This window comes from Buceros rhinoceros, unplaced genomic scaffold, assembly GCF_000710305.1.
Source record: "Buceros rhinoceros silvestris isolate BGI_N320 unplaced genomic scaffold, ASM71030v1 scaffold3565, whole genome shotgun sequence".
In the NCBI taxonomy this organism is placed as follows: Eukaryota; Metazoa; Chordata; class Aves; order Bucerotiformes; family Bucerotidae; genus Buceros; species Buceros rhinoceros.
The window spans coordinates 66,147-91,000 of NW_010413270.1; the positions used below are offsets into that span (position 1 = coordinate 66,147).

General features: G+C 38.5%; 1 protein-coding gene across 2 annotated transcripts in view; it reads right to left on the bottom strand.

Annotated features, from left to right (window-relative positions):
• LOC104493889 (E3 ubiquitin-protein ligase Midline-1) overlaps nucleotides 1-24,854 on the bottom strand; it is a 96,331-nt gene that overhangs the window by 34,675 nt on the left and 36,802 nt on the right. For both annotated transcript variants that reach the window (XM_010136652.1, XM_010136653.1), the window contains exon 2: nucleotides 8,043-8,138. In XM_010136652.1, the coding sequence (XP_010134954.1) occupies nucleotides 8,043-8,138 (96 nt within the window). The remainder of the gene's footprint in view (nucleotides 1-8,042; nucleotides 8,139-24,854) is intronic.

Sequence of the window (24,854 nt, forward strand, 5' to 3'; positions counted from 1 at the left end):
AATCATGAATTTCAAAGGACTGCCTGTCCTTTGATGAGGATGAGGCCAGTGCCCTTGTAACCAACAGTTCAGTACTTACTTAAAACTCTCATCTAGGATCTGGAGTGTTTAGCCTAGTGTTTAACATACTCTCTAGATGACCAATGCCTTTGGTCTCCTTGCTGTTCTAAGGGCTGCTTAGCTACGTATGTTAGGCAGAAAGAGAAGAGGCTCAGGAGTATTTTGTTCCCATAAAGATAAATGCCTCAAGGACTGAGGGTTCCAAAGAGTAACAATATTTTGACTGACAAGTTATATTCTCTGATGGTAGACACAACATATTATCTGCTGCATTAGTTAATCAGTGACTAACTGAACCAAACCCACCCCATTTTCTAGTCTAATGTCAAAGTTTTGCAGAAGTATCAGTCTAACAAGTATGTGAACACACACATGTATGCACGTGAGACAGAGGGAGAGATGGAGTGAATGGGAACTGGCTGCCTTAACAGGCAATGGCAAGTACTGCTATTAGTTTATAAACAATCCATGTGACATGTTATCATAATTATGACTCAAATTCTCAGAAGTTACAAAACAGTTTCAAGTGCAGTAACATATTCTGGCACGTGCCTAATCTGTACATAAAAAGTATGCATAAGTGCTGCACTTCTCTCTCTCTCTCGAAGTATATAGGACCAATTATACATTTAATTAGTAATTTGTGAAAGCAATTAAATAACTCTTCAGGCAAATATTTGACTACTAGGCTAGGGCTTACTTGGCATGCAATTTAGGACATCCTTAAACTAATATTCCATATTGTCATATGCTATGCAGCATGCTTTGTCAGTTTTTATTTCTGAAGTCTCTCTTGTCTCTAATGCTACATGAAATTAAGACTCTGACTAAAGCTTACCTGAGATTTTCATTGACTTAAATCATCTTTTTTGAGAATGAAATTAAATGTAGAACTAATTAGAAATCAAAAGTAGATTGTTCCATATATTTCATCTAAATAATGTTAATAGAGAAAGTGTCTCTTGCACCTTCTCTCATTAGAAACTGTCTCAGGAAAAAAATGATGGCTTATGCGCATCATGAAGTTTGCTAATTACTCTCTTACTGAGAGTAAGAACTTCTGATTTCCTTCAAATCATATTTTCCTGTCTATTACACTAGGCAAAAAATGTCAGTTACTTCTAGCACTTAAATAAAGCAAATAACTATAGCTTCTGATCGAGCCTCTTCACAAAAATGGAAGATATTGGAGCAAAGGAAAAGGCAACTTTCAGTGGAGCTTCTTTCCAAGTTATTTGTCCCACATATTTCACAGTGATGGCACACAATTATTTAACCCGTTCCTACCGTCTAAAGACTACCCAAACAAAGTAGACTTTTTATTCCAACCTACTAGTGGTCACCTTTGTGTGACTATGAAGGAGATTTGCTGCAGTTCAGATACCAGGATTTATACACAGGCTTTCCACCTAAATTTTCCTATTGAGAACTTCCCAGTTTACTTTGACTTTGACTGAGATGGTTCCAAATCTCAAGAAGGAGCGAATTCTTGGTGAAAACAGAGTACTCACAATTTTTTATTGTCCCAGGCAAAGCTCTTTATTGTTTGAGATCCCTCAGGGAACCACACGGACAGCTGCGTTTTGATTTTGCTGGCCCTCAAGTGACAGAAATGCTGTATATATATTATATAACAACCGATGGAAACATTTTGTTGCAAAATTTGAAGAAGCTATCCTGTCTGAAGTCTTACCAGAAACTCGAATTGTCACTATTTGTAATATTCCCAATTGGCTCATTTCTTTTTGATCAGCCATACAAAAAAAAAGGCAACAGCAAGATTTACCAGGTGTTGCCATCTTCACCACTTTTGCACTACTGTTGTTAGACTGATATAAAATGTATCTGGCATATGTGAGTATTCATTATCTGTCCCGGTAAAGTAAATGGTCTTTCAATATACTAATTGTTTTTTCCAAGTGATTATATAACATGGCTATAAAAAAACCCCTTTGACAAGTAAAAAAACAATTTTTTGACTGAGAATTTTATTCTGAGATCTAGCCTGCAGCAGATCTTTAGAAGTAAGCTAGAAACTGAGCATTCCCATTACAAACAAAAAGCAAAGGATGCAGAAGTTTGAGGGTTACGCAGTTAGGGGAAAATGCCTCCCCTTCTTTATACAACCAAAAATGATTTCACAGCCGTGTCCAGAATTTGCTTCCTATGACATCTGGGAAATTGAAAACAAAACAAAACAAACAGAAAGACTGAGATACAGATGTTATAAAGCTGTCTACAAGCAAAACCTATTTCCTTTCCCCTCCCCCCCTAGATAATTGCTCCAATTTTTCCTCCAGCTGAGTTCAGATTATGTTTCTGCCTAACAGATGAGAGAAACTTCATGGTCTTGACTATATAACAGACATTTAATCACATATTTCCTAGAAGAGAGGAGAAAAAATTCCAGAAACAAAACTCAATTTTTTAAAAAAAATTTAACTAGCTAAAGGGCTCATGCTCAGATTTGTGCCTTATGCCAATAAATGTCATGATCTAAAATATGTTTGCAGAATCTCACACATAACAGCAACATGTCTTGGAAACTATGACAAAGAATAGAACTTTCTGTGACATAGCATTTTGTCAGCTAGAAAAACCTGTGACACTAAACCCAAGGGGAGAAACTAAGCACTTATAGCATTAAATCCTTCCCTGATTCAACTAGAAATAGCTAAATCTGGAGCTGCACAGACCAACAGAGCAGGATGTGCCCCCATCGCCCCACATGTGGCAGCCATGCAGGGGAAGGTGGCAGTGCTGCAGCACGCAGGGAGGGGGAGGCAGGGGAAGGGTGCCAAAAGCCACCCCGAAGACCCAGCAGTGGGTTGGTATGGCCACGGGGATGTAATCACTCAGAGATTAACTTATATTGCCATATCCTAGGCCAGTCAATCCCAGTCTTACAACAGGGGTTTTGGAAGATTTGTCCAAGGCTCCTACATAAATTTTCAGATATTCACATGAGCAATTTGCACAGCACGTTTGTTACCAGTGAACTACTGCAGCCTTATTTCACCCAGTGGGACAGGATCCAGCTAAAGCCTCTTCTCCCTCAGCTGAGGTAGAGGGCTTGTACCTACACTGTTAATTTCTGCCAAAGCATAAATATTTATATAATTTACTTTTTCTTCAAACATCTTTCCTTTATAATAGCTCTGGAACTAAGCAGTTGCTTTCCTGACACGCATGAGCGTTTTCAAGGACTTTTAAGAGCCACGTGCTGATTTAGTCACATGCTAGAGGGCTCTCTCGCTGGCTGAATGTTCACAGAATTTAAAGATAAAATTCTCCAGGACAAATTTTAATGCTTTTTAAAAGTTTTTTACAGACATTATGAGATGCATGAATGCTGTGAACTAGCACTACAAACAAACACATTTTGGATTAGCAGCCATTTCTATTCCATTTTCTCAGCTTGTGGAGAAAAATATATTTTATCCTATGACTCAGTTTTTCATTTTGCACAGCCAAGCCTGCTGTCCCTAGGGAGGCAGCCACAGCTGCCTTCCCTAGACAGAGAGTGAGGAGCAGAGCTGGTGCACTAGAGCCAGCCCAGCGAGCTGCCCTGAGCAAGGGATTGCTCTGCAGAAAGCAGCCTGGCCAAAGGCATGGAGTTGTAGACCTGCTGTTGTCTCCAAGGAAGGAAAACAAAACTTTGCTGATTAACAGCCTTTAGGGTTTCTGGAAAATGAAGAAATGACAGACAGGATTACAGAGGAAGGGAGAGTGGAAAGTTGGGAAAATGCGTGTAAAACAAAAACCATGTTAGGGATGTATCTGAAAGATGAGTAAAACCAGTGTGCTAGTGTGCTCCCAGTGAAACAAAAGGTTTGGGACAGAAAGGAGTGTTATAGTCTCTAGCATTCCCTGTGGCTCCCTTTGAGAAAACGGGATTTTGAAAATTAAGCGATACTATAAACTAAGTATTAGCACAGACTATACTCTCATATTAAGAATGAAATCAGACATTCAGATATAAAAACAAAATTATTGTTATTATAAAATGCTTAATAATATCTGTGCTGTACTTAAAGCAGTAAAGAATACAAGTTTGACTTGATTTATTCACAGAAATTTCCTGCCGCCCTTCCCAGAACCACCCACAGGAATGTAAAATGGGAAGTGGACTTCTCAAGTGTCCCAAGATCACATTCTCTGTCAGGACAAATCCTGTCATAAATTGATAAACTCCTAAAAATAGGCAAGATTTATGCCTCCTTTGCTGTGATGAAAGGCAGTCCCAGATCCTCCCTGCCCGATAGCTGGAAGGCATCCAGCTTCCAGATAACCAACATCCCCAACCAATCCTTGCCTGCTCATGTGAACAAAAAGTGAAAATAACTCTTTCAGAAGGGAATAAACTTATTTTTAAAACATACAGAGACTGGGATTTGGCCTTTGCAATCAATGAAGTTACAATTGCCCAATGGGAAGAATATACGGGTAGATAATTAGTCTACAGTGAAGCTGGTTGCTGGGAAGACATTAAGAGCTCACTTGGGTAATGAGAAAAGGTGGCTCTGCAACAACATTTGGTTTGGCTGGCGAGGATTCATTTATTCAAAAGACATTGAGCCTGTTTGTTGTTCATTTTTGGGAACATCAGCTTCTGCTCCCTATCAAAAGCCAAAAAAGATACTCTTTTTCCATTTTTCATGTAAAATTGAATTTTTTTGTTTATGTCACGGAAACCCAAAGCTTCATTTCTTTTTCAACTGACTTTAACACCCCCAAAATCTAAATCAACATTAAAATAACATTATTGAAATTATTTAAAATTAGGTAAGGAAAATTCAAAGTAAAGTATCCAAAGGCCGTTTTTAAAGTGCACTACCTATGTTTCTACATGTTTAGAAATTGTATACAATATATTTTTCATCATTATCTGTAATATAGTGTATCAAAAAATGAAAAAGAAAACACTTCCTACGAAATTAACCACCTGTTCAGTTTCAACCTTTGAGCGAGTTCACCTGGCAACACTAATACAGTCATCAGACACTTCAGCTTTTCTTTTCCTAATATTTTGTAGTTTAAAATTTTAATGCTACAACCAATATACTCTTTGATTCAATCGGGTTCCTGGTTTGGGATGAATTTCTCCTATGAAGAAGCTCAAATACAGAGAGCATACTGGTTTTTTAAAAATCTGTCTAAGCTTCTCTAACATTGGAGATTTTCACATCATATCTGAAGTTGTCGCAGAGCTCTGAGAAACAGAGATAGCTTCGGAGTTCATTTCCACATCCCCATTTGCCCGATTTCCAGAGTGGCCTAGGTCCAGGGTTTTGACTGAAGCTCATTTCTTAATATTTAGCTAATTTAAATGCTAATTAGACTAATTTGGTGAATAAAACGTGGTAGGAATTCATTAACAACTTTGCTGCTATTGCTTTATGTCTACAAAGAAATTTTGTAAAATGGGACTCCAGGGACAGGAGCGCATCTGTTACCAGTTGAACAAGTCTGATTTTTGTTAATACTAAACTGTAGGGTCGGTAATATATTGCAGAATTGCAGAGGAGGTGGAGGGGCAATTTTAATTTCTCCAGATCTAGTCCATCTTGGACATAGGCCACCAATGAAGAAAATGCCTTATGCTGTCCTAGGCGCATCTGCTTCACGGGTTTTGGTCCGAGTTTTATATACAGAGGAAGAAAATGTGCTTTATCTCTGCCTCTCATTACCTACTCGAGTCATTCTGTCTGATGTTGTTGCTGTTTGCACACAGAACTCAAAACTGTTCACATCATGTCTGATACTGTGGAGAGACTTTCACGGTTTTACTGAGCTGCAAGAAGTCAGTGAGGCTCCACAGAGGTGGAGCGGATAGAAAAATGGATAAGATGATTTCTTTGGGAGAACAGTCTTGGGTATTTTTTGTTTTCTTTTTTGTTTGTTTGTTTGTTTGTTTTGGTTGCTTTGGGGTTTTTTGGGTGATTTTATTTTCTTTTTTTCTGCAGCGTGTGCCGTTACCACAGTCAACAGGTAGTGAAACGGATGACAAATTTTCGGGATGCAGCTTTGAGTCTATTCACAAGCAAAAGTTGCTATTGGGCTTAATTAGGTCACTGAATTTTAGTCTGAAAAAGACAGAAAAGAAGCCCTACAGAGAACTTGCAAGGGAGTTTATAAGGAAGAAAAAGAGGCTTCTCTAAAAACAAAGTCCCTTTCTGCAGAGCTGGCAGATGACTGTTACAGCAGTTTATGTCACAGCTAAATTTCTCTTAAGTTATATCCATGTTACAGAAGCTCTGGGTTAAGGCCTTCCTCTCTCATGTTTCCTAGGACTATTCCTCAGGTAACAGTGGTGAAGAAACCTCATTTCCTTCCACATATATAGACAACCACACTCAGAGTGGAATAACTTTTTCTACACAACACTGTTATTATTTAATGTTGCCTGTCTGCTAGGAACATACCGTGTACTTGTCTCTAAATAAATGAGGGTGCTGCAGGAATTACAAAGCAGTCAGAAGTGAAATGGTTCCATGCAGAATCCAGATGATAGCATTGTAATGCAAACAAAAACCCAACCGTTTTTCACAAGGAAAATAAGTTTTCCCTGCTAAACTGACTAGTAATTAGCTATTCAACTGAAAATACCTTTTCTCTGTGATTGAGGTCTAAAGCTTGTTCCACTCTAAATCAACAGTATTTAGAGCCCCATTCCTGGAAACATTCAAGGTCAGGCTGGACCTGATGTTGTTGAAGCGACCTGATCTAGTTGAAGATGTGCTTGCTCACTGCACAGAGGTTGGGCTAGATGACCTTTGACAGTCCCAAAGCATTCTATTTTTCTATTTATCTTGTGCCAGCTCCTCTGATTCATACCCCGTTAACCTTCCCATGGTGTTTTAAATTGAGTTTAGAACTTAGGAAACCTGATAGCGCTACCAATGATGAACTTGGTGTACCTCCGTGAATGCAGTGTATCTGTCCACGAGCACATATACCTCTGCATGTTGAGCCTTTCCTAGTCTTACAGTTTTTCTCACGCACAATTTACCTGGAGGAGGGGTAAAAATATTTTGCATCTGGTGCATCACCTGGGACTCACGGCTGAGACCGACAATGAGAAAAGCACTAGTGATGAAGTTTTGATGTCACGGGGATGTTTTTATACTATTTGCTGGCAGAAAGCAAAAACTCACGTTAACTTTTTGCAAGACTTTCTATGATACCGAAGCTTTTTGTTCATAGGGGGTTTGGCTTTGTTGACCTGAATGTACTATAAGGACCTGAAAAAGTCTTACAGCGTGGCAAAAAGTAAAAAGAAATGTTTTGCTAAAAAAAATATCTAATACGGGCTCTGATCTCTTCCTGTGGCAGCTCCCATGACAGTATTAGTTATATAGTATTATCGTTATTTAATTTGCATGCAGATCAGCAGCCTCCAAGGGGCCACACCTAGATTTAATGGAAATATGGATTCAAATTCATCCCTGGTAACGATTTTCCAAGATACTCAAAGTGGAATATGTAACTGAGGCAACTCAAAGGCCTATAAGCATCTTCTTCTGAAGATAAATATATTTCCTGTATGACTTTTGAGTTTATGCATGCATTTAGATACTTAATTCTGATGAAAAAAATTCAGTGGCCAACAGAAACCCAAATATCGTTGTGGATCTGGGTGTTACTATTTATTTGCTTAGTTTTCCACCTGTAAATAATACTTTGCCTCACAAAGGATCCCAAAAGATAAATATGTTACAGATAGTGAATAATGTGCTCAAGAATAGCAGTGGTGGCGGCCATGAAAACGTATCATAATTAAAAGAGGATAGTTAAGAATGTAAAGGAGGTCATCTGTGTTGAGAGTATCATTTATAAGTGAAAAAGCTCCAAATCAGTTCACCACTGTTCGAATTTAGTTCTGAGCTTGTTGGCATGTTTTTTTATAAACTTTGTTTCCTGAGTGCTAGAAGAGAATGTAATGAAGTTTACAAGTATTTCAAATGGAGGTCAGTACTCACTTCTACATGTTGACAGGTCTGAATGAGTTTTGCCAAAAGAGTTTCCAGTTCAGTGTTCCTCTTAATAAGGTTGGTGAGGTTACTCTCCAAATTTTGCTGTCAAAAAGAAAAGAACACATAAGCATTTTGAAGAATTTAATATTTAGGAGAACAGCTGAAAAATGGATATACTTTCAGGATCTGAATGTTGTAGTTACACAGGTACGACCGTAAGTCTTTCATTTTGATATGCTCCATTAGATGTTTTGACTATGCATCAAGTATGGCAAGACAAGAAAGTAGATAACTGCAAGTTCTGGAAAATAGAGACCTACTGAAAACTAGATTAAGCAATTAGTTTTAGGGAGAAAGAGAACGAGCAAGGAGAAGAGCAGGGAAGCTAAAAACATTTCACCAAAAGAAGTAGTGTATTTTGGCTAAGGACACTTTTTGACTCCTTATTTCCTGCTCTCAGTCTAACATCTGAATTTAAAGGCCCGCTCCTAACGGAGGTCTCCAAGCATGTTCTCCTTTGGGACTGTACTTGTAAGGATCCAGTAGATGGGGCAGCATATTCTTCTTGGGATTCGCAGTGCTTGGGATAATAATTCTAAAGAAAAAAACCCTTTCTACGCATAAGAATGACATATCTACTCATGGATCATGCCTTGACTAACGGTTCTTAAAAGAGATCTTGTGGCTTGTGTCCGTTTATCAACTGGCTGCAATAAATATCTGCCACTGTGGGAGATCAGAGTGCTTTCCAACTTCCAGAGCTGAGGCTGCATACTGTCCACAGCAAAATTGCACGTGAGACTGAGATCTAGCAATAAATGTTTCAGCCTCCCTTCTCCCCCTCCAATCCATAGGAAGGAAATTCTAGCACATGAGGTCTGTGACACCTGTGACCTCCTCCCTGGTCCCTGGGAGGACCAGGACCAGGACCCTGCCATGGAACTTGCAGCTACCAGCGCCTTACTTTCTAATACACATCTCAAGGTAGCTGCTGTTCTATATTAAATTCCATCTTCTGGAAGCACATGGACATGAAAAAAGTCCTTCTTTTTTGCATAAAATGCAACATTTTCACAGAGACAAAAAAGCCCTGTAAGTATAACTTGAGGGCATAAAAAAGAACAATGAATGAAAGAAGCAAGCCCTTAAAGAGCGTCCCAGCTCTAACTACTCATTTATTTCAGTAACTTCAGGGACATATATTTCCTTTTGAAAAACCCAGAGGCTGCTGACATGACAAGCTGTTCCTCATAGTTATTCACCTATGTAAGTGCGTGAGACTCCTCTCTTGCTTAGTATTCCTGACAGACTGTCAGTCCCTGCCTTTTAATTGTACTTTGTCCTCCGAGCAGTCCCCGGTATCTGAGAAGTACTGAACAAGAACACCAGAATTGGGCCCTGTGCTTCTCTCCCCACAAGGGCTGTAGAGTCTCTGCAGAGCTCTCATTAATTTCATCCCTCCTCATCTTTCATTAACGGACTTCTTTTCTTCACATTGTGACATCCCCACCCCCCATGTATCTATTCCATTGCTTAAGTCCCTTCAGCCACCATCAATTCACCTGACTTCCCTCATCCTTTCCCCTACTCCCACATGCATTTAGTGTGCATGTGCGTGTTTTCTGGTGCTGTTTCTCCCTGCCTATTTCACGCCTTTTTAACAGACTTTGCTTCTTTCCCTCCCTTTCTGCAGTCTCCTTACTCCTTCTTGCATATGGCTACAAACAAATGAAGCTGGCAGTATTTCATTGCTGACCCATACGCACATTGGCATTTACCAGGGCTGATGCTGTAAACACCCGACGAGCAGTCAGTCCTCTTTCATTAAAGACAGAACAGGATTTTGATGGCTTTACGTATATAACCCTTCCAAGAAGCGTGATGGGTATTTGAAGTACGTAATTCTGGCATTTTCTTCCCAACACAGCTGTGTGTATCGTGTATCACAAGCTCTGGCCGTAAAAAAACCTTCTACACCGCATTTATTTTATAGCCCTTTAAAACAAAGAGTAACAAGAATGGGCAGTCTTTACTGAACACTTTGAGCTGTATCTTATATTTCCATAAGCTGTACTCTGAACAATCACTTAATTGCAAAGGCATGTTTGCTGTGCTGTTAGTTGTCCCTTTGTCGAGCTTGGGACTCACATGCCAAGTCAAAACACCATATGTAGTTACAGTATCAGATAACCTTTGTCTTTAAAAACCATTTTCTTAAGGGGATCCAAATACGCAAATACTCTTGAAATTATATTTATATGCCTTCTTATTGGTCATATAATCATTTTGTACATATTCTAATATTTTATATGAAAATGTTTAAAATGAAAAATGCATATTCTTGATTGAGAATGCCTAATTTAAAATGTATTATTGGACATAATAAATGGTAACAGTTGGGACTTACACATACCACGAAGAAAAAATGTTCTCAAAGCTGTCATGGAGCACTGCATTGATTTTTTAAAAATGGAAAGTGTTTTCAACTACGGCCATTAATACATGAAAGGTAAGTATTTTTCTCTGAAACAGAAATTTATTTACCCATAGTCTACATACAGATTATTACAGCCAGGATATCTTCAAATCCGGGATCAAGAACAAAATTTTGGAATAAACTTCCTATCCAGAGAATATAAACATAAACCCACATATACTATTATGTTTTCATACTCCTGATGACCTCTTCATTTCCCAACAATGAGAATGCAGGATAACTACTAAACAGTTGTGTTGCCATACAAAATTTGGAGTTAATAAGTTCCTGTGCTCTCGCTCCTTGAAATGTGTCATTTTCAAACTGGAAAGTTTGAAACTTGAAAGTTTGTTTCTGTGCAGAAAGATGCAAGAGATTGGGGTCTTTTTAAGTCAAGAATTACCATAATTTTGTTTAACTTTTGTTGAAGAATATCAGATAACATTAATGCTTTACAAGATAGCAAGAACCTAGCAGCTTTTTCTGAAATTAATGCCAATGCAAGTTCCAAATGATAGTTCTTAAAACTGACCTGACTTGAAAGTTTTAAATGTCATAAACCTTGATTAATTCTTCTGTTTACCTGGATTTTTCCTTGGTAGTATCTTCCTCTAGTTCTTTCCCCTATTCTATTCCCACACTGACCATGGTGCCACTTTGGCTACCACGTGATAGTAGGTACCAGAAGCAGAGGCCAAGCCCTGCTCTCTTGCTTTAGTCTGTATAGGGGGAGACAGAAAGGGCAGAAGCAGAAGTTTGCTCACAGACCTTCCAAAGTCTTGCGAACCCATTTCACACCCAAAACTGAAACTTCCCAGGTTGTGTCAAACTTTAGTGCCAAATTTGGAGTTCTGAGTGTCCTGAAAAAATGATCCAGTGCTGTAGACTAGAACTCCTGGGATAGTGGACTATAGCCAGCTTTTAAGTTTGGAGAAAGTGTGCTCTCACATGATAAGCACATGTGAAAATGATTGGCAGAGTAAGCTTATTCAAAGTATCTTCCCTCCTCCCCCTTAATCGTCTACTGCCATTCTCCCAGGAGAACCAAACTACAACTGTATTTTTGGAAATGTTCTAGGTAAATCATAATTTCCTTAACATTTGCACCTGCCTTTCCTTATCTGTTTTATCACTTGCTGATTTTCATTGCTATCTGTCTATTAAAAACTGATCTTAGAAATGCAAGTGTTGGTTTTAAAAGAAGGGCTGTGCATTTGCTTTGTGAAGGGGCTTCATGCATGTTAACTCACTGGATGCAAACAGCTCTGAAAAAGCAAAAGCCAGGCTGAATGCATCCTGATTTACCAGTGCAGACTTAGACCAAGATCTCTGCATTGCCTGCGTGCTTTGCAACTGTTTTTACATCATTCAGTGTAAAATGAAAAGAATGCTTACTCTCCATTTAGTATGGTCTGACAACTATACAACATAAATATTCCTACAATCTTGGGATAAATCCAAGTAGAGTGAAATCACAGACATGTAATTGAAAAGGACAGTTGTGGATGATGTTTCGTTTTGACTTTGCATGCCTATAAAATTATACGATCCAGGGACTGGAGTCTGAAGTTGGAAAAATTAATGCTAAAAATCAGAGGAAGACAACTCAGGACTGGATGCCTTTTTTAAGCTGCTGTCTAGCTCACGCTGAAGGCATGCTCTTGTTGCAGTAATGATTGCGTGAGGCTTGTGCCTTGATTGACCTGGGGGGTCAGACTAGATGATGATAATGGTCTCTTCTGGCCTTTAAATCTATCAGTCTATGAAAACCAAATGTGAACCCATGCCCTTTGCCAAATTAACTGTCTCACGCAAAGCATTGCTTGTCTAAAATAGGAAGGTAGCACAAACAGATAGTCCTAAGCTACTACATGGGTTGGAAATGCTGTCAAAATAAATTAATGTAAGCTTCTAGAGAAGAAAAGTGCTGAGTTGTGTGCTCCTGCCTTACGTCACAGCAGAGAAAACAACATTCCCCAAGATCAACTTCACACAGGCATTTTTCCAAAGGGCCACAAAATAAAATATACAGCTATCAGCTACAAGGAAAACTGCAAGTTAAGCCACTGACTTTTTCTCATTAAAAATATTCTCCTTCCTGCCATTGGTAAATAGAAGAACTCATTTGTATTAGCCACTCACTGCTTACTGGAAGGCTTTGAGAATCTGTCCACGGAGACTGCAGACTCACACGCTATGGGACAGTACTTTGTAACAACAGTCTTCATCACCATTTACATCAAATTGATCATAATCAAAGCTTTTGGGCAGCAAACACTGACAGTAGTCTTCATTTCCTTTGCTCCTGGTGTAGAACTGACAAGAGTAAGGTATATTTTGAGGCTATCTCCTGGTTTAAAGAAGAAAACAACTCTGGAGTATCTTCTGGGCTTATCAGAGCCCTGCACAGTAGAAACCAGGTTTGTTAATTATCTAGGTTTCATGAGAGCCACAGCCACTCTCTCATCACCTCTCTACAAATGGTCAAACTGAAACAGAGATTCTACATTTTCAGATTTGGTTGGTTAAAGCATGTAATCAAAAGCCACAGTTACACTGCAGTAAAACAGAGATGAGGAATAAACCACCACAAGGCAGAAGTGTGATCTTATCCAAACTTACTCAAGCTAGAAAGACTACCAGAGTGGCGTTGACACGGCAGATCAGGCTGGCTAGAGATTATAAATATACACCCTGCCGCTAATAAAGTCCATGCAACCACCTCTTCACTGCAACTGTTTCTCCTCCTAACTTGAAGAAGTTATGCTCATATGTGCTCCAGTTACGCTTCCACCTCGTTGTGGTGACATACCCTATGAACTAGGCCCGCTGCCTCCAGGACTTGTGCCCAACCTATTAAAAAGTTGCCAATCAATTCCAGAAGAGCTGCCAGAATATCAAGCATGGTTTTGAGCCAGGTTTTGGGTGTATGTGAATTTTATATTTCCTTTGGTGGTTTTTTATTTAAATGGACATGCCAGGTGCACATGGAAAAACTTAAGCTAATTTTTATTCTATGTTCTTGTCCTGAAACAGATGACTACTCTTCCGTAGGATTCACATGCTCAACCCTGCATTTCTCCAGCAAGGGAATGGTAACATTTGTGTTTGATAGGAATGATTGACCTCAAGTCTCAAATGTGCAGAGCCTGACAACTGCAGTCCACATTTTTATGTGAAGAGAAATAACATCCATGATATTGATACACTCCTGGGGACTACAGTTTTTACCTCCAATGATTACAGTGTATCACAAAGACCCAGGAGATAGTGCACTGTTAATTAATCGGCCAGGACTACTCTTATTAAAACTGCAATACAAATACTTGCATTTGAAAGCACTATAACTTAAATTATGTTAACTAAGTTGGACCTACTTCCATATTTCATAGGAATGTCGCTTATTTATTAACCCTTATTTAAAACTGGACATTGTGGAAATTAAAGGAAATGCAGGTATTTCAGATTCTTGACCACATAAAATTTTTATTAATTGAGAAGACAACATTCTAGGGAAAACCTGCAATGGCACTGTCACTTTGATGCAAAGCCATGCCCTCAAATATACCATGGGCGCTTGCCTCTTGCAGCCACAGCTCTGACTTAACTACATGAATCTGCTTTGTGAGTTGCTTTGCTGCAATAGACTTTAGTCTTCCTTCACTGCTTCTTCTCCCTTCCTCAGAGCATAAGAGAAATTTCACAACTCGGGCCTCTGAGACAGAAGGACAAACTCAGAGCTATATACATAGTACACTATAGCAAATGTTTTCCTTTGATGTGCAGTATTAGGTTTGGGAAAGAAACAATATATATACACCTAAAAACTACTCTGCCTCTAACACGGACCACGTGTACCAAGAACACAGACCAATGGAACTGACACTGCTTAGTTATTTTCAATATTATAATGTGAAATTAACATTAAAAAAGCCAAAAGAAAGAAACATTTTTTAAAAAAAACTGAGAAAGCAATCTGTTTTATGAAGGCATTCAAACATGTTATAAGAACTTTGTCCCAGTTTAGACATTGACAAAATTGACTATATATGACAAGCAATTTTTTAAGAGATTCCCATTTCAGTTAAACTGTTAGAAGATATCCAAATGTCAGCTTGGCTGGGATTTGGGGACTGTTGATTCAGCACTATTTCTGATGATTCATTAATCAAAGAAGGGCCAGAATAGTAATCAAGAATCAAGTATCAAAAAAGACTAGATTAAGCATTTGGCTAAATTAAAAAACCAAAACCAGTCTTGGACTGATACATGAGTTAATGAAGGTTTGCAAAACTGTAGATACATTTCAGGCCCCAATATATTTGATTTTTTCTTTTCTTCAACACAGTATTTAAACTGGGAGCTGAAGTGTTAAAAATAAAGAGCACAACAAATACCAGACACCCTGCATTTAAAGTGTGTCATTAAAGACTTATTGTGCAGAGCTAGAGGGTCCTAAACTCATTCTTTTCCCCATGGACTTTTCCCCAGTGCAATGAAGGGGGTTAGGGAAAACTTGAACTGTTGCACAGCTGTCCTGCAGCATCCTGCCTGCATCCACTTCCAACCTCCCAGGACATGGAATATACTTAAATGCAGGAGTTCAACAAGAGCCCCTGATCACGAGATGCCTAATCTAATCTTGCACGAGCAAGTTCTGGAAAGCATTCATTCCAAAACTGAAGTTCTGAGTTTTGCACATAAGTAATGACAGACATTTATACGAAGAGAAAGCAAAAAGCTCATCTAAAGAACCACAATTTATGCAGTGTTATTAAAATCCTGGCTTCTACAGATATCTGCCTGAACATTTGTGAAAGTTTGTATTTTATTTAAGATATTGTATTAAGGAAAAAAATCTGGTTTAAATCAGTCAGTACATATTAATGCATTTTGTCGTTGAAAAATTCTGTCTTATCTAACCAGGTATGTATAAAAACCAATTCAGTATTTTGCAAAACTGGCAGGTTAGAAAGGACTGCTAGATAGGCAAGGAGTAGAGAAGGTCAACATGGCGATTTGGTCCATGTTAGGTAGCAGACAGGTGAATTTGACGCAAACCTAATTCAGCTCATTCTGCTGGCCTGTAACAAAGCTGTCATTGGAGGCAGCTGCACCCACTGCATTCATGCTTCTTAGTATGGCAAAAAGCGCTTTGAAGGACTGTAGATTGCCCTCCTGAGGATATTAATTGTACATCTGGAGAATGAAGCTGGAAGTCCGTCTCCTGGCACACTGGAAGGACTGGGACACCCAGGGCACACTGCCTTAAGTGCTACCAGTGCAGCATCTAGCAGTTGGGTTAAACAGACACCAGCAATTCTTATTCAAGAGATTGGAGTAACTTCCTGTGCAGTTTCTCCATGGAGAGGAAACAGGTGTATCTGCGAACAAAATATATTTCCAGCTGTTGCTCTGATGGCATATTAGGAACCACACAGGCACCTTTGGTAAGCCCAAGTGAATTCAAAGCACAGCACCTCTTCTGGAAAATGCCAATACCACTGTCTGGTGGCATGGCGCAGGAGGCAAGTGCCAACCAATCAGTCAACTAGAAAGACTCAGCTCTGACTTAAGGTGAATCATACTAAACAAAGCACCACTTACAATAATGGTATTATTTTGTGTTCATAAACTCTCCAAGATTTTTCCAGGTAGTACACCAGGAGCTAAGTCTTCCACACTGGAGCGCTCTGGTTTTGTGCCACTGAAGCCAATGGTGGCTCCAGCTGCAAGAGGGTACTCTCAATTCAAAAAAGGTGGCATCTCCCCAGTTAAAGCTCATTCATGCACATGCTCAAGGCCTTGTTGCCCACTGTTGGGGCTTGGTAGAGACAGAAGTCTAAATTTTCTCTTCCTATTCAGTATACTAAACCCCTCTGCTATATTGAGTATATGCCCTGAAAGAAGTTTGACGTGGTGAACCTGAGTTACTCAGAGTTTTAAAGTTTAGACAAGGGCTTAAGCACTTTTTTGAAAAGAAGGCTTAAACATTCGTCAAAAATACTTGTCAATCTGCCCTGATAATATAATTTAGCAGTATTTTGCTGTACACAACTTTTGACCAAGCACCAGATCTTGAATTTAAGAATTAGAGAAATAATTAACACTTGATTCAGATTTCAGCCAGAGTTGTTATTACATTTAAATCTTTGAGTTTACAAGTTGCTATGGATGGAACCAGAGAATAATGTTAAATAATCCTACTATATTTACATACTTAGGGAATTATTAAAACAATGTGATGGCAATGAGCTAAGTTTAAACTGAATAGTGAGTATAAATTGCAAGGTACAGATCATAATTTGAAATCTGATTTGGTTTCGTATTACTGTCACACTCAGGTGAAGTTTCTGTTCTGACCTGTCTAATCCTTATTGGCAATACTTCATCAGAGATCAACTCCAGATCAACTCCAGATTTCAAATTCACCAACACAGCCCCCCAAAGAACAAAAAACAAACAAAAAACCAAAAAACCCCCCAGAAAACCCAAACAAACAAAAAAAGACAATAACCAAACCAAACTAACAACCAGCAAGAAGTAGGAGCTTTTGGTTGGAAAATCTGTTTCAGGTCTGAGTATAATTTAAATATCCACTGGAAAAATAACCACCACAAAACCAGCACTTCATTTTTTGCCTTGTATTTGCAACTGATAAATGAAAGAAAAGCAGACCAAGGAAATCATCATCAAGCAGAAGTATTGTCCTCTCTCATTTATTGTACAACACTAAAATCTATTCCTCCCCTTACCTCATCAGTGGACCCAACTCCATTCCCAGACATCCTGATCTCTCTCACCGCTCTTACCTTCCAAACATATTTGTATCTTGCCTCTTTTTCTTTGGTCATGCTGTGACTTGCCCAACTGCTGCTACAATGCATTCCTCACCTTCTGATAGATTTTATGAACCTGAGTTGAACCCAGTTGCTGGCTCTTGCTTTGCTGGCAGTGCACAGTGCCAAGAGTTTCTGGGTGGAAGGTCTGAAAGTAACTTGGATGCTCAAGAAAACGCTCAGGGGGTGAGGGGTGTGTGCTACAGCCAGCGGAGCACCCAAAGAAATAATTTATTTCCTTCTCTGCCAAGATACTGATTTCAATGCCTCTTGGAATGCACATTCACTGAGATTAATACACAGTAATCAATTAAATGTTAATCCAACTATAATCTGAGGAGTCAATAATTCAAGGGCAGATTATTATTTAACAGCCTTTGGCAATATATATGGAATGGTTAAAACAAACAAGCCAAACCCAAATGTCCCATGTGGAGGCCACAGCAGACTTGCATATTTCACTTATTTCAGCATTGCAGATAATCAGAGTTGTGTTTAATTTTACTAATATGAACTCATCAATTAATATGAACTATTGAATTGCTCATACTAATATGAACAATTTCATGAGGATACTTCAAAGTAGCAAATTTTATCTCAAGAAATCATGTTTGTAAGTAGTTTTGTAGTTTATTTTTACTATGTTCCTTTGATAATAAACCACTTACCACATGCCAAACCATAAATCTATCTCAAGCCAATTCTACTTCATCAATACTCGAGGTCCATTCATTGTATTCCAAATGTTATTTTCTATTTTTTGCTTCAGCTTACACACAGCTTGAAAACATATCCAAGGTAAAACTTCAGTAGGAAGTCAGTAAGAATCAGTGGATTGTGACAATACCTTCCGAGTAGCACCACAGCAACCTGCTCTTTCAAGACATGTAAAACATACCATTAAAAAATAAAAAATCTGCTGTAGTTTGGCAAGGCAATAGATCACATCATATGAAATCAAAGAATTTTTTTTAGAAAAAAAGTTTAAATAGAAGCTCAGATGTGTGCACCTATAAGATTTCAACCTTGTGACGCGTAAGCCCAGACTTATGAATCACTGTTTCAATTTCTAACACATTATTTTGTACCGTGGCTTCTGAGTCGGAATCATTTCAGGTTCTCAGCTGAAAGACAGAACATTAAGGAAAGATCTACACATTCTCTGCAGAAAAGAACTGGAACAATTAATAAGAGATTCACATGTTCTAAAGGAAGAATCTTTGAATATTTTACTAATAAAATTAGGGCAAGATGTTTGACTTTGGCCTTAACATTGAACATTCAAATTTGCATTAATAAATTTGGTAAATCTGGCATCAGAAAAGAGAGCATTTAATGCATAGAAAACCAAAGTGATTTTTAAGTACTGTGTATACTAGAATCTTATAGTGCTCATAAATTAAGAAAAAAAGAAATGTCAAAGAATAAACGATCTGAATTCACAGTCCCTTTTCTGTAAGAACAGCAAGTGATAGTTATAACCCAACCCTTCTTTAAAAACTTAGAAACTTAAGATAAATCAAAATAATTTTAAAGTGCCATTTTCCTGTAACCTCTTTCTCCAAAATGCCAAATGCAGAAATGATGGTGCTTTAGAAGAACTCATGTATGAGTAATGAAGCCTTCCAACTTACCTTTGAATGATTTACAAAGAATCTTAGACCCTTTCATCTCATCCAGTCCAGCATATCTAAATTAGGGATGCAGAACTAAGCTAGTCTCACATGACCTGCTGATCATCTTCACATCAGGTGGGCTACCAGTAGGAAAATGTGGAATAAGACTGCCTGAACCCTCCCATATAGCTTTGGCTACTTTTTTTCAAACATTTACCATGTCAGGCATTCAGGTAATGAAAAGTAAATGCGCTTACATTTTGCTGAAAAGACTAGCAATTTAGAGAGATGTGCAAATCTAATTATTCCTGGAGAAAAAGAGAGGGAGATCTTAACATTTCATTTGACGCATTTAGATAACGTGACCAATTTAGGCAGACTTCCTCCGGACAAATTATTCATTTCATTTATCACAGCCTTTGAAGTTTTCCCTATTATCAAGGCTGGCAAACTTTTTCCAGTGAAAACACGAGCCAAGGCTGGTTAGATAAGCAGGCTTTTCGCGGCACTTTGGAAAGATATAAAAAACTGTAAGGCCCATGCAAGTATTTATTTGGTGCCTTCCATTAATTAATATTGATTTTGATCTCTAGACAAAGTTTTCTTCAGAGAAAAGACATGGACTTGACTCACCCAGTGCATTACTTCCAGTCTGTATTTTCTGCATGCGTTGTTTCTACGTGCGAGTCAGGCCTACAGGCTTAGTGAGGAACACCTTCTCCTAGCCACATCAAACACCCACAAACAAGCATGCATTTCAGCAGTACTCACACATGCTCTGTAATGTGCAAAAAAAAACTTATGCAGTGTGCAAATGGTGTAGAGGTCACACAATACAGATTGAGGGCTGAGCCTGATTGCATACCCTCAACAGTTTTTAAAACACCCCATGAAAATATAGCTCTTTACTTTCCTTTTTTGTTTTCCTTGACTGAAAGATGTAGATATCTCTTCTCCCTGGAGAAGGCTCAGGAGAACCTCATCACAGTATTCCTCTACTTAAAGGACACCTACAGAAAGGACTCTCTCTCCACAAGCAGTCACATGAAGAAGACAAGGGGCAACGGGTACAAGTTGTACCGGGAGACATTTCACCTCAATGTAAGAAAGACATTTTTTACAGTGGGAACAACCATTTACTGTTAACAGCCTTTGCAGGGCCACGGCAGAGTCCTTTTCCACAGAGGTCTTTAAAATGCCATAGCCTAGACAAATTCACCTAGGCTTCCTTTCACACGAAATTTTGGACCAGCTCGTTTCTCGAGGATCCTTCCAAACTGGGATGTTCTACGACTGATGATTGATTAAGTACTTTTATTAGTTAAAGAGGTGTATCTATAACTGAATCATTCCTTTAACTGTGTTTCTGTGTGCGTGTGGGCATGTTTTAAGAAATACTCCAGTGAAATCAACCTACAGGTTAGCTTGGGCTCTCCAGCTCACTGGGCACCATGCCTGTATTTTGAGCTATTTGCCCAGTTTGAGCTGATCTCAGTTATGCACCTCTTTCCTGATTTTGAACACTGCTGGGTCACTAACGGTCAAAAGTAAGTTATCTACAGGAGAGATGAACTGAGATGTCTTAATTCCTGATCTCTTTAATTCTCTTTCCACTATCTCCAAGAGTCTGGAAAGCAAAACCTGGCAACACTTGTCAACCCTCAGGACATCAGGCTCTCCCAGACTGAGAGGCTTTGATCCCTCCTTTATGCACATACGCCTGTTTGCCCCTTGCATTATCACGCAAGTCCATGAGATGGCCAAGAAAATAATTGTGCAAATAGCTGAGGGGGTGCCAGGAGGACTATGCCACATATTGCCCCCATAACTGATGTTGAGAGCAGCTCTATTTTCCCAATTGCTCTGCTATTTCTAGAAGTGTATACATTTTGCAGTTACAGTGTGACAGGAAAAGCAAGTTGGTGTCAGTAAGCCTTTCACTTGGTTGTAACTGTTCATGCAGGAATTACATCTGGGAAATTGCATATTCTACATAATATTACTGAATATTGAAATGACAGCTCCATTAACTTTCCTTTTTTTCATGTTTCTGCCAGAACGGTTCCTATTTCACACACTTACAGCACAAAATTAGCTTTTACCCAGGATTTGTTAATTAATAAGGATCTTATTCTACTTTATAGTTCAATACCTCAGGGGTTTTTTGTTTCCCTAATAATGCATTTGCTCCCAAAGCTAATAGCAACTCAAATCTTGCAGTGTCTTTGTTTCCGTAATAACTGCCTTGTTTCAACTGAAAGAAACAACTGAAACACCAAATACGTGAACCCTTAAAACACCTTAAATTACTCATTTAAGTAGTTACAAATTGATAAAACCAGTTTTCTTAAAAGAGCTAGAACAGTGATAATGCATATTTTGTACTTTATTGAATTTCAATTACTTTTACAGGAGAGAAACACTTATTTTACAGATTATTCAATTCCATTTCAAATGCCTTTAATCCAAAACTCTCCGAGCCTTCAGCTCTACTAGTTATTCTACAGAGTCAGTGGGCTCTGAATGAGATTCATCAGAAGCCGGTAAAGTTAAGGAAAAGGTCCCTCCCATCACAGATGCCATATGCTAGTAACACATGCTTGTACAGACAAACAGCCTGGGCACTCAAGGTATCGATTAATTATTACTATGTTGTCAGAGTAGTATCAGCATATTTGACATAAAACCATTGCTCAAACAACATATACATGATTATCGATGACAACAAAAGCAATGACTCGAAGATGCCTAGGCTTGACATAACAGAGGTATATTGCCCTTGGCACAGTCCATTAGCACATGTTTGAACTGAAAACTTACTGGATAAACATTCCCAGTTCAGATTTCTAAGTCTAGCACCTCATAAATATTTTATGAAAAATTATTCTCTTGCTGCTGAATGTCATTTTGAAACTGCATGTCTGAAAAAAGGGAGATTTCAGTAGTTCTTGATTGGTTTGTCCAGACCTTTAAGGCTGTACATTCCCATTACTAAACATGCGCTGTAGTATGTCTCCAGTGCATGACATTACCTGCTGGGTGCTTTTCAAACCAAATAGGTGTCTGGTTTATTTCATTTTGCAAAGTTCTCTACAGGCACCTTCAGAAATATATTAGGCAAAAATGAAATTTGACATCAAAAATGCTTTTGAGGCTTAGAGTCGAAGAACCAGCACTGAAATCAAATGTGAATGAAAGAAAAGGAAATCGTCACAAAAGCAACACATCTAATAGCACAACTTGGTGATTTTCTTTAAGGAAATACTATGCTTGGTACAACAACTGTACACCCTGACAGTTGCAGGAAGGGCCTCACAGATCCTGGTGGACAAGCAGGTGTCCATGTGCTCTCACAGCAAAGGTGGCTGTTGCCATCCTGAAGGTGTTCAAATGCTGGAAGAGGTTTCCCAAAGAGGCTGTGGGGTTCCTCCCTTGAAAAATTTCAAAATAGTTTGTCCCTAAGCAACTTGCCTTCATTATGCAGGCAGCTGGACTAGATAATCTCCAGACTGGAGCTGACTTTTTTCTTTGTCAATATAAGCCCCCATAAAGGCTAGCAAAATAAAATTAGTAGCAGGGGAGGTAGCTCAGCGGTAAAGTGCATGCTTTGCATGTGTAAGGTCCCAGGTTCAATCCTCAGCATCTCCACACAAGCACTCCTTGATTTCTTTTACGGTTGAACTAGATGATCTTAAAGGTCTCTTCCAACCAGACAATTCTGTCATCTTTCACCAGAGCTATGAGAGCTATAATATCCACATATGAAGTAAGCTAATGTGCTTTTTACAAAAGTACAAGGAGGTAAATAAACATATACGAATTTAAGATTTTTACTAAAATATTCAAGGAGACAGATTTCAAGAAAATGAGCTTTTAGGATTTTGATAAGCTTGTGAGCTTTATCAGATATGTCTAATATGGCCATCTGTACATTTGATTACACTATTTAAAGTATGTTGCAAAACACGAGTGAATAATATGGCTACATTGCTTGTTCTATTAACTTCAGTGAATCTATTCTTCGAATTCTTATCTTCTGCAGGATATCAAGTTTCAGTGAATAATACACTTTCTGGACAGTGTACAATTACAGAAACATCACACCTTTTCTACTTCACCTGGAATCTGTTGCAAAGAAAGAGACTAATTTATTTAGGGGCATTTTCAGTTTTCAAGGTACACGTGAGAAATTATAAGTAAAATAGAACAGGAACTCCAAAGCATCTTCAGCCTTTACTATTTCATATACACCACTAAAAAGAAAAATCTGATTTATTTTCCTCCATTCAGCATTGGTTGGGCCCTCTAAGCAAGGCTGGGAAAATTGATATCCTTTTTTCAAGACTCGGTCTATTAGCATGTGGAACCAGACAGTTGTGGTTTAGTGCTCCTGGGCTGCACTGACGGGCATGGAAGTTTCAAAGAGCTTTAATTTTAAAATCCATCAATGGGGAGAACAGACTCAAGCCTGCTTTTAACTGCTTTTACCATTTGCTTGCTCAATATGAAACCTGCAGGGCAAAAGGAAGAAAAAGCCTTAAAATGTGTGTGGATTGCTTTACACAGAAGTATGAATAACCTTAAGAGAATTTAGTACTATACAGTGTTAGAAAAGTGTAAAGAAAAGGCCACCACCTAAATGAATTACACAAAACTTGTGTCTATTTCTCAGTTTTTCCCTGAATAGCCTGGTTACTATTATTATTATAGCCTGGTCCCATTAAATTGTGCTTTCTTTTTTCCATAGTAGAAGATGCCACTTAACTGAAATCCTTAATTCTTTTGAGAGTATACAGTATGGGTCTCCTAATTAGGACACACTGTGGAAACTCTTAAAAAAGGACTGGAGAAAGAGAAAAGAAATACTACATAATACTTTGCACTGAAATAATGCACCAATTAAATAAAAAATGTAAGCTAAATCTGCACACTCTTCATCTTTCCCTGGAGGATTTTGCAAAAGGCTGAAAGCATTTTCAGTTTAGTCCCACAGATTTAAAAAATTTAGTGTTATTCTGCATCAGAGCTGTAATTAGGCATTTGATACTAACAATGGAGTTTATAATTTCACACCAGGCTGATCATCGCTTAAAACCATTTATTTCAGCTCAGTACATCCCCTGTTAATTGGAATGTTTTGCCAGTGGTGTGTTCCCATTAAGATACAGTCATGTCATCACTGCCATTAGGCTCAACCTCTTCTCTTGAATACAACCCAGGAAGCAGCTCCCTCCTGCCCCCTGAATACATGCATATCGATAGAAGGATTTAGATACACGAATGGCTATCTTCTTGTTCAACCATGAGGCTTAGGTGCAATAAAAAAATTAGTATGCAAATTGTTACAGTGTCTCTCGCACATGAGGTCAGATTCTGCAATTACTGTGGGCATGTCTGGCACTAGAAAGAGAATTTATAATCTCTGCCTGCAGCAAGTTTTAAAAAGTAGAAGTTTTTCTATATGCAAAGAACTAAATTCAGCCATTAGCTGACTGGAAGAATCAGATGACTTCCAGAGATGTACCTCAGTTCATAATTTATCCTCAACTACTTAGGACATATTTCATACTTTTTTAAAGCTGTTACTTATATCAGCAGGGATTGTATTATCACATACGATTATGCATATTTCCCATTATTAGATCCTGATTTCACATACAGCACTGTCAAACTTCAGTTATTCCAAATTAAATTTTCCAGTTACAGGGTTTCCTTGGCCTGATTTAATTTAATTTTTATTTTTATGAAAATACCAGATGAAACCACCAGCTAATTTCACAAAACAGGCTAGGGGAAATAGGCTGCCGTCAGTGATAAAAAGTCTTTTTCTGCTGCTTCAGTGCTTTGAAAGCTGACTTCAATTTAGCAGGAGAGGTTTCTGTACCAG